This window comes from Sardina pilchardus, chromosome 20 (assembly GCF_963854185.1).
Source record: "Sardina pilchardus chromosome 20, fSarPil1.1, whole genome shotgun sequence".
NCBI lineage: Eukaryota > Metazoa > Chordata > Actinopteri > Clupeiformes > Clupeidae > Sardina > Sardina pilchardus.
In genome coordinates this window covers 5,464,807-5,480,668 of record NC_085013.1, presented here as the reverse complement: position 1 = coordinate 5,480,668, position 15,862 = coordinate 5,464,807, and the positions used below count along the sequence as shown (strand labels likewise).

General features: G+C 46.7%; 1 protein-coding gene across 1 annotated transcript in view; it reads left to right on the top strand.

Moving 5' to 3' along the window:
- Positions 1–15,862, top strand: part of arhgap5 (Rho GTPase activating protein 5) — a 45,438-nt gene that overhangs the window by 4,519 nt on the left and 25,057 nt on the right. Inside the window, exons 2-3 of the mRNA XM_062522350.1 lie at positions 3,079–6,967; positions 7,738–7,888. Of these exons, the coding sequence (XP_062378334.1) occupies positions 3,248–6,967; positions 7,738–7,888 (3,871 nt within the window). The 5' untranslated portion in view covers positions 3,079–3,247. The remainder of the gene's footprint in view (positions 1–3,078; positions 6,968–7,737; positions 7,889–15,862) is intronic.

Here is a 15,862-nt window from a genome sequence, read left to right as displayed (position 1 = left end):
ATTGAGGGGCTTAAATGGCCAAGTGGATCAAGTCACACAAGGCTAAAAATGAAATATAAGACAGAAGATATACTGAGGGAGAACACTGTGAAATGTATAACCCCTGCTATGATGGCCTTTAAACCCACTGTGTCCTTAACTGAGGTTCATTCTTATTAAACAAATTTCTTCTGCATGAAGCATATTGTCTCCTGGTTGCTGTTGGAGTTACCGTTGGATGCAGCTTGCATTGTGATTTGTTCTAATGGTATCCCTGGACAATTAACCCGAGATCCACTTAGATAAACATAACCCTAGGACCAGTGAAAATCCTACACTTTTTGGTCATCCATATCCATCCATAAGTTAAACCCTAAGGGAGGATTTTTTTATGTCACACAAAGTGGGTACCAATCAACTCCAAATGGTCTGAAACATACTCCTACATAATATCTCAAACCATGATTTTGGCCTCAACACTTGGGCAAATTTCATTTTTTGTTTTTTTCCCATTCGTTTCAATGGGAAATAGTTTTTTGCGAACAACTCTTGAACGGAAGGTCGTAGACTCAATCTGATTTGCTCCATCAGACATAATTCGACCATGAGGATCAAGCAAGAAGTAAATGTTTATTTCTATGACCTTCCGTTCTCTAGATATAGCCTTTTTAAAGTTTATTTCCTGTTTTAAACCAACTTCCGGTTATCACAGGATATTAGGGACACAGTGGGTTCAAAGGCCATCGTAACAGGGTTAAACATTTCACAGTGTTCTCCCTCAGTATCTCATCTGTCTTATATTACATTTGTAGCCTTGTGTGACTTGATCCACTTGGCCATTTAAGCCCCTCAATTTAGTTGCCTTTTTCATTTTTGACAACTTTTGGACATATTTTAAGGGATCACTAAAGAGTAAAAATGGGATACAACATTTTTATCCTATTTACAGGATGGCATTCTGATCCCTCAAACAGAAAAAAATGGGTTTACACCCCATATTGTCCTCCTAAGAGGTTCATACAAATCAAACCAACACCTCCTTCAGCCAAGACTATTTTTCATTTTTTCTAACTTCAGACATGTGCTGTGGGGATATTAAAATGGACAGGTTGGATCTACCACATTCACATGATCTACAAAGTGCCACACTATTGCAGAAAAAAAGAAATGTTGGATTTGCATTTCATCTTGTCCTTGGAAAAAGGCAATAAAAGTGGCATTTTTAGGAAAAAACGCCATTTTGGCCAACTTTGAAGGCTCATAGCCTCGAAATACGAAAACTAACATTCTCAATTTTTTGTCAACATGTTCTCTTACTCATGGACTATATATATGTAGAGTTTTAAAACTGTGAGTGCTAGCCATTCATGACCATAAGAGAACAAAAACAGGTTTTTTTTTTCATTGCTTTCAAAACAAATATGGGTTTGTTTCGATGAATAAGTCTCCAATGGTGGGAAGGACTGTAATTCCTTTATGATTTTGGACAACAACACAGGGTACTGCCCCAGTGTTCAAATTTTTAGAAAATAATATGGTAGCCTTAAGAGAGGAGAGGGGTTTAAAAAAAAGTGGTGCTCATTAAATCCAGAATTTTCAGCCTTTTTTTAGGACGCGTCTAACCACATTTGAAGAGCCATATCTCAGAAACTAAACAAGATACCCAGCTAAAATTTTGGTTTTCTTCTAATGAGACATGGAGGAACATTTGGACCAAAAATCAGGAAAAACTGAGGACCATGGTGTCGGACCTGTTCCAACTGATATGGAATTGCCCTTATATGAATGCCAAATGAGGTCCTTTTGTCTGTCGAAGTCATATTTCAGTGTGCTGAGTCCTGAACAACTTCTGCTCTGACAGTTAGCTCGTTAGCTAGTTAGCTATCATTAGGCAAACTTTCTAAAAAGACGTGCTACTGGCAGCAGACGGTTTTGGTAACCTAGCAACAATAAACACTTGACCGAAGTGCTGAGAAAAGGAGGTTCAGGGCACTCTCAGCATAAAAAACGTGATTGTTGGACACACATATGGACACAGCAGCTAAAGTTATCCTAGTCTCTTGTGTGTTTCCTGTATTTTAACCTCCTGCCTGGCCAAATACGTCATCAGTCACACACCCCTAATAGCGGGGTTGACCTCTGTTCCTTTCATATTCAACACGGCTCGGCTCTGATACTACCCCCCGAGACGGGTTGGATTGCCGAGGCGGGTTGACTCCCCACCCCGTGTCGTCAATGTGAAAGGAACAGCCTTAACGTTAAATTCGGCTGATTTAGCGTTAAATTCGGTGAATGTGAAAGGGGCTAAAATCATTACAGATTCAGCAGAGGAAGCAAGGCATTGAACTGAATCCTGCTCCTGCTTAACAAGCAAAGTATTCTGCCAGAGTGCTGTTGTTTGACCTTTATGAAGATCTTCATCTAATGGAATATGTTGATACTTTGTGATATCTCAGTTTTGCATAGCTACATGCTGATATCACATACTGCCCTTTACAAGAATAGGTCTTACTAATCCATGTCTGTAGAGGATGTCATTGGCAGTGTCTGCTGCAGTTTCTTCAGTTCTGAAGATTTAACTCCCGCTACCTCTTTGAGCAGGTATTTGGGTGGCTGATGCAGACTTAATGGATTGTCTTGGAAAAAAGGGCATCTGTCAAATGACTAACTGTTCTTCGTTTCCCCCCCTTCCGTCAGCCTATTGCAGAGCAAATGTATTTCTAGGTCACTGCTTCTCAAAGGCTGATGTTCCAAGGCATTTTACTCTGCAAAAATTGGATGTGGACGGTGTTTATACATTAAAATAATTTACACTAATGTTTCTGCTTCAAGCACTACCTCTGTCTATTATCATGTAACTTCAATAGAGTGTATTGCTTCTTCAAAATCTATTAAAATGCTGACAATCTCTCTTGGAATTAGTCATAAAACTTGTAATTAATCCCTCTTAAACTGCTTTTTGCGACCCAGTTTGGCATAGTACCTCAGTTGCTAATTTGAACTCAGAGAAAAATAAACTCCACACACTCACACTATGTTTTGCATACTATCAGCTCACATTGTTTCCCTGTTTAATTGCATTTTGTCTTTATTCTACAGGCAGGTGATAAAGACGGGGAGAAGCAACTGCCCCACACAACAGGGGAGAGGGATCTGCGTATTGACTCAGAGCCATGGAAACGGCACCTTAGCTGAACAAATGGAAACACATCTATACCCTACAGGAAATCTTTGCTGAGACTGTAAAGGCAATGACAGGGGGAATATAATGGCCAAGAACAAGGAGGCCCGCCCCCCAACCTATGCTGTGAGCGTAGTTGGGCTCTCAGGGACGGAGAAGGAGAAAGGCAACTGTGGTGTGGGCAAGTCCTGCCTGTGTAACCGATACGTGCGCCCCAGTGCGGACGACTACTATACAGAGCACACTTCTGTGTTGAGCACAATTGACTTTGGTGGACGTGTAGTAAACAATGATCACTTCCTTTATTGGGGGGAGGTGTTCCACCGAGGCGACGACTGCCTTGAGTGTAAAATACACATCATTGAACAGACAGAGTTCATTGACGATCAGACTTTCTTGCCTCACCGCAGCACAAACTTGCAGCCCTACACAAAGCGGGCTGCGTCCTCGAAATTGCAGTCTGCCGAGAAGTTGATGTATATTTGCACAGACCAGCTGGGCCTGGAGCAGGACTTTGACCAAAAGCAGATGCCCGATGGGAAGCTGAACATTGATGGCTTTGTACTCTGCATAGATGTGAGCAAGGGATGCAATAGGAAATTTGATGACCAGATGAAATTTGTCAATAGTCTTTACTCACAGATGGCAAAGACAAAAAAGCCCATCATCATTGCTGCAACAAAATGTGATGAGTGTGTAGAGCAATATCTGCGGGACCTTCAGTCGTTTGCTGCAAACAAGAAGAATCTGTTGGTGGTGGAGACGTCCGCGCGGTCGTCTGTGAATGTTGACCTCTGTTTTAACGCTCTGATTCAACAGATGGACAAAACACGGGGGAAGCCCAAAATCATCCCATATTTGGATTCATACAAGGTCCAGAGGCAGTTAGTGGCCACAGTGACAGACAGGTTTGAAAAGATTATAGTGTCAACAGTTCGAGATTATCATACTACCTGGAAGGCAGTGAGCAACTCTTTGAAAAATCAGCCTGACTATGAGGAATACATTAACTTGGAAGGCTCCAGAAAGGCCAGGAACACATTTTCGAAGCACATCGAACAGCTCAAGCAAGAACATATCAGAAGGAGGAGAGAGGATTATCTCTCCAGCCTGCCCAAAATTCTTAATAACCTACTAAATAACCTTGATGAAATTGAAGGCTTGAGCTGGTCGGAGGCACAGTCTCTCATGAGAACACGTCAAGAGTTTCAGTACTGGTTTGTGGTGCTGGAGCATGGCCCATGGGATGAGTCAGATCACTTAGACAAAACTGATAGGAGGGTGCCTTTTGATATCCTCAAAACTGGGGAAGCAGAGAGGATATATCAAAACCACGTCCAGCATTTGATCTCTGAAAGGAGGCGGGTTGAGATGAAGGAGCGGTTCAAGCGGACCCTCGAGCGGGTGCACTTCATCAGCCCTGGGCAGCCATGGGACGAGGTCATGTGTTTTGTCATGGAGGATGAAGCTTACAAGTATATCAGTGAATCTGATCGCAGAGATGTTTACAGCCGCCACCAGCAGGAAATAGTTGAAAGGGCCAAAGAGGAGTTTCAGGAAATGCTTTTTGAGCACGCAGAGCTATTTTATGACCTGGATTTAAATGCCACCCCAAGCTGTGACAAAATGAGCGAGATCCACACTGTACTTAACGAGGAACCCAGATACAGAGCCCTACAAAAACTTGCCCCAGATAGAGAGTCATTGTTGCTGAAGCACATTGGCTTTGTCTATCATCCCACTAAGGAGACTTGTCTGAGCGGTCAAGGCTGTGTAGATCTGAAAGTTGAGCAGGTCCTCGCAAACAGGCTTGTACAACTGGACCATGGTCGCTCCAATCTCTACTACAGTGCCAACTTTGATAAGATTAATTTGTGTCTCGTGGGAAGGGATGGGCTCGCCCAAGAGTTGGCAAATGAAATCAGAGCACAGTCAACAGATGATGAGTACACACTAGATGGTAAAATCTATGAGTTAGACCTCGTGCCTGTTGACGGAAACTCATTGCTCTTGAGTCATCCATGGGCGCCATCCTTTAAACCTCATGGGTGTTTCTGTGTCTTCAGCTCCATAGAATCACTGAATTTTATTGGTGACTGTATTGGACGAATCAGAGCAGAGATTGCACACAGCCGGAGAGACAGATTTGCCCAACCAATGCCATTCATTTTGATTCTGGCAAACCAGAGAGACAGTGTTTGCAAAAATATGCCCATCTTGAGGCACCAGGGCCAACAGCTTGCCAATAAGCTACAGTGCACCTTCATAGACATACCCTCTGGTACCTTTCCAAGAAAGTTTAACGAGTCCCAGATTAAGCAAGCTCTCAGAAGTGTTTTGGATGGGTTAAAGCACAACTTTGACGTGAGTCCTATGCCCTCCATCAAAGACCTGTCTGAGACCGATCTGCGGATTGTTATGTGTGCCATGTGTGGAGACCCATTCAGTGTGGATCTCATCCTCTCGCCTTTCTTGGATTCACATTCCTGCAGTGCCGGTCAACCTGGTCAGAGCAACACCTTAATCCTTGACAAAATCATTGGCGACAGTCGCAGGCGAATACAAGTCACTGTTCTCTCGTACCACTCCTCCATTGGCATTCGGAAGGACGAACTAGTCCATGGTTACATTCTTGTCTACTCTGCGAGGCGCAAGGCCTCAATGGCCATGCTTAGGGCGTTCTTGGCTGAGGTCCAGGATGTCATCCCGGTCCAAATGGTGGCGATCACAGACAGCCAGGCTGACTTTTTTGAGAATGAGGCCATCAAAGAGCTGATGACTGAGGGCGAGCATATTGCCACTGAGATCACGGCAAAGTTCACAGCACTATACTCCTTGTCCCAGTACCACCGGCAGACAGAGGTGTTCACACCATTTTTCAATGAGGTGCTTGAGAAGAAATCGAGCATCGAGAGCTCCTTCATGTTTGATATCAGTCGAGACGGGACGGGTGCAAGTGAAGACGTCTTTCCTCAATCGCCCCACAGCCACTCGCCTGCCTACTACTATCCTGACTCAGAGGATGACGCAGAGGGACCTCCGCCTTACAGTCCTATCGGGGATGACGTTCAGCTTTTGCCCACCCCAAGTGAACGCACCAAGTGCAGGATAGATCTTGAGGGGAATGAGTACCCCATCCACAGCACACCTGTGGGTGACCACGATCGCAACCACAAAGTGCCTCCCCCTGTTAGACCTAAGCCTGTCCTCCCCAAGCCAAGCGTCAAGAAGCTGGACCCAAATTTGCTCAAAACCATCGAAGCTGGCATGAGGAACACCCATAGGAGAGGAGTACGAGGAGGCCCCATGGGCCATGGCGATGATCTCGAAGCATCTGACAACTATGCTGAACCGGCCGATACGCTCCTCAAGTCCAAGGGGTTCAATGATGACATCTATGCTGTGCCAGAGGACACACATAGTCGAATTGTGAAGATGCGTAATTCATTTGGTGGGCTCCATGTTTTACATGGAGAAGAAGAGAATGGCTTTGATCGCTTGTCTAAGGCCCAGGGAAGTAGGAGACCTTCTAAGTACAAACATCGGTCTAAGATCCTGTTCAGCAAGACAAAAGCCTACCAAAGGCGCGTCCACTCTGATATCAGCGATGATGAGTCGGGGCCTGCTCACAGGAGAAAGAAGGTGGGAAGGGGAAATCGGGGTAGCGAGGAAGACCCCCTGCTTTCCCCGGTGGACCCCTGGAAGGGAGGCATAGACAACCCAGCCATCACCTCTGACCCTGAGCAGGATGACAAGAAGATGAGGAAGAAGAAGGCGCAAAAGGCACCTAAGGAAGCTAAATCAAAGGTGAGTCGCCAATGTTTGAGTGAGAATGATGCCACCGATTCTCACTGCAGCACATTTTCAGCCTGTGCTAGGGCCTGTGCTTGTGTAAAACACCTTATTAAATGCAGAATCTTTACTGGCAGACTGATAAAAGGGTAATTTTGCAGTTATTACACTGAATGTATTGTTTTATTTTTATGTTATCCGAAGTAATCATTAGCATAAAGCATATATATTGAAAAGCCCCCGTCTCCAGTGGGTATGCTATTTGTTACAGATTTGCCTGTGTTGTGAATGTAGTAAGAGGAAATGTATTCAGTTCAGGAATTTTTGGGTATCCCGCAGTGTACTTTTGACTGCATCAGGCCAGATGTTGAAAGCAGTTTAGTGGCAGCTTTCCCAGGGAATGGCGGAAATGCAGTTCAATCTTTGTGTTCCCTCCCCTCTGTTTTCTCTCTAGCAGGGAAGAGCCTGATTGATTAATGATATTGCCCACATTGTGCTTTATTATGTATTATGTGATCAGTTGAAGCAAATCATGTAGTTGTATGCTTCTTTGTAACACTCTTCTCTGATCAAGACTTAAAACATCTGAGTCTTGTTCCAAGTTTTCAGTGGAGATGATACAGACAGAGAAGAGATCCCGTTGAACAAAAATGGAAGATCTGCTCTGTTCTTTTTTATTATTTGTTGTCTGACAGATGAAATTGGTAACAGCAGAGTTAGAATGGAATTACTCTCATAACTGACCTCCCCTCCTCACTATTGTCTCTTATGTTCCCTTTGCACAGAAACACACAAAGCCGCCCAAGCCTCTGTACCCACCAACGCGGAGGAATTGGGAAAGCAACTATTTCGGTGTGCCCTTGCAGAATCTGGTCAGCCAAGATCGACCAATCCCGTTGTTCATTGACAAATGTGTGGACTACATTGAACGCACTGGTAGGTCACTCCACTTCTTTTATCCCAGTGGGTTGAGTAACCGTGTCATAGTTTTGAAAATGTGTGCAGTTTTTTTTCCCCCGCTACTGGCAAAGTGTTTTTCCTGCATGGTCGGTTGATCCTAAACTTCACATGGATTGCTTGTTGTTGATTTTTATTCTTGTGTGGATCGATTGTCTGATGTGGCTGTCCTGGTGCATGGAAGCAAAGCTGTGTTATAATTAAATGATTGCTGGGGCCCCTCCCCTCACTTGCACTGTCAGCCAGCCATAGAGGCAAGCTGTTAGGTGAGTTACAGAATGGCAAAGTCAAATCGTTGTGCGCCCCATGCAAATCAGTGGCAAAGGGTGTCATTCTGGATGCATCTGTTGTTGCCCTAATGCCAGTAAGGTCTTCAGTGTGTTTTTTTCCATGCCCTCTTCTCTCCTTTTTGTTTACTTTCGAAAAGCTAAGCAAGCCATATGTCTTGAGGCCTTTAATTGGATTTTCCTTTGCTTTGTGCTGCTGAAACAAAAAGGAGGATTAATGTGCACTCTCTCCGTTAACCAACTGACTACTGGGGTTTTACAGCACGGTAGCAAGCACTTAATAATAACCCCACAGCCGAGGCAAGAGGTTGATCGACTGTATGTGGGTTTCTGTGGTGGTACATACAAGCAAGTGACAACAATGAGTCAGACGTTGCAGCTGGTTGTGTGTGTTTTTTGTTCTTTTTTTTTATGTTGACTCAGGGTTTGCCCTTAAGATGATATCATCGAGGAAGACAGGGTGACATCTGGCATGGACACATTAACCTTCATTATCCAAAAACAGCACGGACTTTACGCAGTGGTTCATTGCCGTGTTATTTTAGGAGTCCCTGTTTTAACCATGCAGGACATGTTGGGTCTGTGCTTAGACATGGGGAGCAGCAGAAAAAAGAGAAAAAAACCCCACCACAGCCAAAGTCTGCTTGTAGCTTCAGGCTCTTTGTTGTGTGTGCTCTTTGAGCCCGAAAGTTGGAAGGTGGAAGTAAAGCATATTGTCTCTGCTTGTTGTAAAGCAGGTCATGTCGTAAGAGCACTTTCTAGTTTCACTACAGCTTGCAGATGGGCTGAAAGAAATATTGTTTTTCACTGAAAACACAGCGGTGTATCAAAGAAGCTTTCGCTCATTTATGTAGCTTATAAGATTATTATTTGTTGCTTGAAACCTGTGGGGATCTGAAGTTCAGAAATCCTTTCATGCTAGTTCTCTCTCTTGCTCTTTTAGATTGCTATTTTTGTAGTCTTGTATAATATGAAGTGGTGGTAATTGTGATCCTTAGTCTCTGAGAGACTGTTGAAACATGGAGTGTTTTCCAGTTAGCACCAACCAGCAGGTTATTCATGAGATGTGTTGCAGATGAAGTGTTTCCCTAAAAGCTGTCAAGGGCCTATCCTCTTTCTCGTGTGTGTGTGTGTGTGTGTTTTAAAAAAGAAGAATTAGACTGTCTTGCATAACCAAGCAGAGTTACAATAGAAAGCCTTTATTTTCTGAAGGGTTTGCTTTGCAGGACCAAAACGGAACAACACTGATGAAAAGCCTCATCTCACAACACAGCATGGCTCCTCTGACACACTTTTTGAGCCAGTGGCCATTTCGGTGCTTTCCCTTGGCAGATGCTTGTTTGGGTGGACCCTGCCCTCTCACGTGATGGCTCAGGGTTTGTCCTAACTGAACTGAAACACCCAACTGACCCCCCCCCCCCCCCCCCCCCCCCCCGCCCAGTTCGTCCCAGCTCAGGAGCAGTTTTCTGTCTCTTGCAGGCATAATCCAGACACCCCTGCCAGAATTGTAGCCCATTAGGCTGCTCAAGGGGCAAATCTCCAGATGCTCTTGAAATGCTCATACTTAATCAAGTATTTCATTAAGCGTTTCCTGTCCCCGAAATGAATTGTGTTGCAACCGGAGAGGGAGAACAGAGGGGCTGAGAGCAGGAGGCGGGGAGCGGGTAGAAGAAGTGGAAGAGGACAAGGAAAGGGGGAGAGGGGAGGGTAGTTACCAGTCCGGCATGCAGAATGATTAAATGGATTTTGATGTTGATGCATTTCAGAAAATCTCATTGGCCATTATTTTGCAAGCACTTAGCCTAATGTGGGCAGGCAGGGTTTGTTTTAGCGGGCTCGGGGAAGCTGGGGTATGTCTGTTATTCTGATTGGTTGTAATAACTCTTACTCAATGGTGAGTGGGGACACATGCTGTCCACACCATTGTTATTTGCTTAACATTTAATTCCATTTCATAAACACTCAACCCCCAGCACCGGTCTGCTTGTCTGTGATGGATCAATGTAATAATCTCAGGCATGTTATTCAGCCATACCTCTGATCTGTCACTCATGTGCCGATGACCTCACACTGAGCAGATAGCACCTGGTTGAAAGAGGAGAAGGCATTTTCAGCCATCCGTGCAATCCGGACCTGATTACCCTCCCCATACCACACACACACACATATATAGCACGCACACAAACACACTTATACACTCTACCCCTTCGTAGAATCGTTTCAGTGTCGTCATTGTTATTACCCAACAGCGCTCATCTGTTAGCATAGCGGGGCATGTGTGTGGGGGCATGTTCTTCAATGGAAACTGTTCCGGCGTTGTGTTATCAATATCCCCATCACGTCCCGTCTGTCTTATTGAGCCACGTTCGAGAGTCAGAGGTCACTGTCTATTTTAGGATCTGGGTCAGGACAGGAGCAGAGAGAGAGAGAGAGAGAGAGAGAGAGGTAGAGGTAGAGAAAGGGAAGGAGGGAGGGAAAGAGAGAGTGATAGGGAGATGGGGAGAGGGAGATGGTGTGCGGAGGTCGGCAGATGCAAGGCGGTCTCAGGATGTCAACCAGGCCGCTGCGCATGGGGTGGCGGGTTGCTGTGCGGTGGCTGCGTGCAGGAATGCCCGTGGTTAGGTGTGGAAGTGGTTAGCGGTGGAAGTAGGCCATGCAGTCTGGTGGTGAGGTAATGCAATGCCACCAGAGCGGAATGCAGCGGTCACACGCAGCGCGTCTGCGGCAAAAGAGTGTTTTGAAGGGTTTTTTTTTCGTCTTTGGTGTGTGTGTTTTTTTGTACTTCTGTGTGGGTGGATTGGTGACAGGGAGCTCTCTTTTCCTGATTTTGTTGTACCCTCTGGGCCTGTGTGTGTGTGTGTGTGTGTCTGTGTGTCTGTGTGTGTGTGTGTGTCTGTGTGTTTGTACGCAACATGTGTGTTGTCTGTGTGTAATGCTGTGCAAGAGCAGAGAGAAAGAAGGAAATTAGAGAAGGGGAGAGGGGGATGGTAAAAATGTGTGTGTGTGTCTAGGAGCATTTTTTAAACGAGACTGAAAGAGAGAGCGGGCGATAGGGAGGGAGGGAGAGCCGCGAACATTGAGCAGCTTGATGGCCTGTGACAGTGATGGATTGTTTGGGTCCAGTGTTTTGGGGGCCGGCTGCTCGCTGCCTGAGCGACTGTGTGGCCAGTCCCCATGCTGCTCCCAGAACACACTGGCCCAGCCCTGGGTTATGGATCCACTTCAGGCTGAATGGGACACACACACACACACACACACACACACACACACACACACAGAGAGAGACACACACACACACAGAGACACACACACACACACACAGAGAGAGAGACCCATACAACAATCACCCACATAGACCCATTATAGCACTGTGAACCAGAATGAAAAAGCTTGCGGGCTTGGCAAACGTTAGTCTCAACCAGGATCCTCAGACTCTGCTCGTTTTAGCTTACTTGTTCTGTGAACGAGTGAGTAACCCTTTTTTTCCTTCACAGAATTGGTTCAAATCATTTCAGAGTAATTCAGGCCAGTTTCCTTGGGTCCAGTAAGGTTTTCTGGCATTTCTTTATCCTCTGCACAAGTTGCACTTCCCCCTTCATCTGCACTTCACTTGCATTTTAGTTCCTTAAGAAAAGGACTTGCTTCCCCATGTCCACTTTGCATGCAGCGATATCATTTGCTAAAGGTCCCTGCCCCTGCACTATCGTCTCAGAAAAGGAGACAAGCTTATGCAACCTAAATGCCCAGTTATCACTCTTCAAATGTTTGCATATGGTCTAAATTGAGAGCTGCGCTTATCACTGCCCGCCCCGATGTGTGCCAGTGGCCCGCTGTAAACTGTCCGCAGCTACTTGGCTGGAGAGATTACAGTACATTATTATAGCTTTGACATTGGAAATTAAACGAAGCGAGGTTTTGATAGTGTTTGCTCACTTCCTCTCACTTAAGATGGGCACTGCAGAGTCAACTACAGCCTGTTCTATAGGCCCGTGGTTTGAATTATGATGTCTGCCAAATCTAAATGTGACTGATACCCCCGTAATTGGCCATGCCAAGGTCATGATTGGCATCCACATGGGTTATGACTAATTGGCGCTAGTTGGTTCTGTGTGACTGGTGGAGATAGGGCACTGTTGGTTGCTGGTGCAGGGCCATAGTGATTGGAAATGACTGGGCATCTGTATTGCCTGATGTGTTCCTTTTGAACATGGCAGACGTTTGACCATGGCAGGGTTGTGATGGCTTCAGATAATTCCCTGTTGCTGGCTTTGTAGCTGGAGATTTCTCCAAATGCCCGGCTTCTGAATGCCTGTGACCGTGCCGTGATTGGCCGAGCCTGGCTGTGCGCTGCCAATGTGTGCTTGCTGATTGGCGAAGATGAGTACGGTTGCCCATGGCTGCGTCTGAGCATCGGGTGGCTCCATTTAGCAGGCCCTTTGAAACAGCCCCCTCTGTGTAAAGCTCCCCTCAGAGGAAAAGCTCCATCAAGGCTTTTTTTTTGCCCCTTTCATTCTTTCTTTTTTTTGCCCCCACCCCCCTCTCCACCACTTGCACACAACCCTCTGCCCTGTATTGTGAAACCCTCAGGATGTGATCATGCTCTGATGTGTATCCCCCTCCTCTCTCTTTCTCTTTCTCTTTCTCTTTCTCTTTCTCTTTCTCTTTCTCTCTCTCTCTCTCCCTCCATCAGCTCTTCTTTCCTCATGCTGGTCTGAACATGCTGCATGCGTGCACATATGCATGCTCATCTTCTCTCGTGTTCATTCTCTCTTTCTTTCCTCCTTTCTTTCTTTCTCTCTGTCTGTCTGCCTCTCTCTCTCTCTCTGTCTCTCTTTCTCTCTCTCTCCATCTCATCGTTTTACCCCCCTCCATTTTGTTCCTGTATGAGTCGGTGGCTCTGTAGTGGCTGGCACGATACCGCGGTGGCAACAGAGTCGTCGGCAGAGAGAGGAGACAAAATGGTTTGCACGGGAGTTTGTTAATTGAGTGCGATTGCTCATTTAGCTACAGCCTTCCTGGTCCTTTGATCTGACATAAGGAGCGTCCTGTCCCCCACACCCCCCCCTCTCTCTCTCTCTTGCGCTCTCTCTCTCTCTCTCTCTTTGTGTCTCTGTCTCTGTGTCTCTCTCTATCTCTCTCTGTCTCTTTCTCTGTCTCTCTCTCTTTCTCACTCTTTCTTGCTTTCTCTCTCTTTCTCTCTCTTTCTTGCTTTCTCTCTCTCTCTCTCTCTCTTTCCATCCCTCCCTCATCACCTCTTCTACTGTCCCTGCTGCTACCACTCACTGCTACCACTATGAGCTGTTCTGCTCACGCTCACCACGCAGCCAATCATTACTGAGAGTAATTAGTCCAGCCCCACCCATGGACACTGTGGCTGTGCTAATGCGGGAGGTTCATTACCAGCGGAGAGATTGGACGATTGGGGCAGGAGGGGGGTATCTGCGCAGAGGTCACTCGCTGTTCAAGATCTGAGGATTGAGAGGGGTTGAGCAGTTCTGGGGACCAGAGGCCAGCTGTTGTCAGGCGCATCTTGTAGTGCAGTATCTTGTGTCTCCTCCATACTGTTCTTTAGGACAGCACTTTGAAGAGTTTAGTAGTTTTTTGGTGCTAGTGTGTGTGTGTGTGTGTGTGTGTGTGTGTGTGTGTGTGTGTGTGTGTGTGTGTGTGTGTGTGTGTGTGTGTGTGTGTGTGTGTGTGTGTGTGTGTGTGTGTGTGTGTGTGTGTGTGTGTGTGTGTGTGTGTGTGTGTGTGTGTGTGTGTGTGTGTGTGTGTATTGCTGCATGCTCTAGACCATATGAGAAATGACAATATGAGGTGTGGTTACTGATTTCTTCCCCAGATTCTGTCATTACTCTCTGGGCTTCGGTGTGGAGGTGGGGGATTCATGAGAAGTTTAGAGATGTGTGACTTCAGTGCTCCCCCCTCCCCTCGCTTAAAAAAATCCCAAACTCGCTGCAGACCTGCGACTAGGCCTATATAAACACGGCCGGCTGTCTGTGCGAGTTTTATGCGCCAGTCCTGGAAGCTGTCAGCGTGTTTTAAGGGCTCATTCATTTTACGTGTTGCGTAATGACCCCTAGGGAGGCTCAGGCCACCTCTCCCACCTGTACTTAATCAGGTCTCTCTCTCTTTCTTTCTCTCTCTGTCTCTCTCTCTCTGTCTCTCTCTCTCTCTCTCTCTCTATCTACTCCCCCCCTCTCTCTCTCTCTCTCCCCACTTACTCCCATTCCTGCTCCAGCAGCCAGCCGTACCTTACTCCCCCTAGAGCGGGCATGTCTCCCACCTCATAACCCCTCCCCACCCCCCCCCCGCTGCAGTCAGAGCGTCTCCTGGTTCAGCATGAAGAAATATCGGGTCATTTTAGTGAAAATGCCGCCCCCACACTGCCTCACTCCCTCCCTCCCTCCCTCCCTCCCTCACTCACACCCTCACCCGCTCCCCCAGCACCGGCACCAGCAGCACTCCAGCGCCCCGCGGCATTCAAACTGCCTTTTGTTCCTGAGAGGGGGGGCCTGGGCTTCCATCGCACAGTAACCGAGATGTGCTCCAGCCAAGCGGAACGCCAGCATGGGCGTAATGGAAAGCACATGGGGCCCGAGCGCGTTTGCACCAGCTTACCTGCCAGGGTAGACACACAACCACCCCCCCCCTCTCTCTCTCTCTCTCTCCTTTCTGGCTCCCTCCATCACACACACACATACACACACTCACACTCACTCACACTCACACACACACTCGCACTCTCTCACAAAAGCAAACACACACAAATACTCATCCGCGCAGACACACATTCACAGGTATACAGTATACACTCAGATGTGTGCATACACAAATACACAAGGCAAACACATAGACACACGTATGCATGCACACACACACACACACACAAATACAAACCACAATACACACACACACACAAACCACAATACAATTGTAGTCTTGCGCGCACACACACACACACACGCACAGGCACACACCCACTCGTGCTCTTATGTTCTCTCAGACCCACACACATCAATCAGTCTCACCCAGGCTGTTGGAAGCAGCGTGCGCCTCCTCCTCCCAAATCATTCACTCTCTGCTGCTCTGCTGCTCTGCTGCTCTGCTGCGCTCTTGATCTGATGTAGCCGTGTAGGTGCATGCGCCTGGGACTCCCACCCCTTTAGTGTGCCCAAAGTAACCTCCAACACTGACAGACTGCAGACACAAAATACACAGAGAGACAGAGAGACAGAGAGACAGAGAGACAGAGAGACAGAGAGACAGAAGCCGTTTACTGACTGCACAGATAGCCGGCGATGCACGGGCTTTTAGCCGGCTAGTCCCGATTGTACTCACTGATAGCCGGCTAATCGCCGAGGTGATTTACGCTGCCAATTGTCCTCCCCTGAGGGTACACATATCGCCGGGGCGACTGCAGTGAGCACGCGAGCCGGCTATGCGGCGGCTAGCTGAGACATGGGCGGAGCTGTCAACAACGAGAGTTGTGCACACACTGCTGAAAGACTTAAAATCAGCAAACAGCTGACTGACTGTATGCTGAGCACAGCTGTCAGATCATCATCATACTGTTCACATATTAACACTGGTCCTTGTGGTCCATCTAGCACACTGTTCTTTCAAATGTCAATTAAATCGCCAAACATCTCAGCATTTATTTATTAGG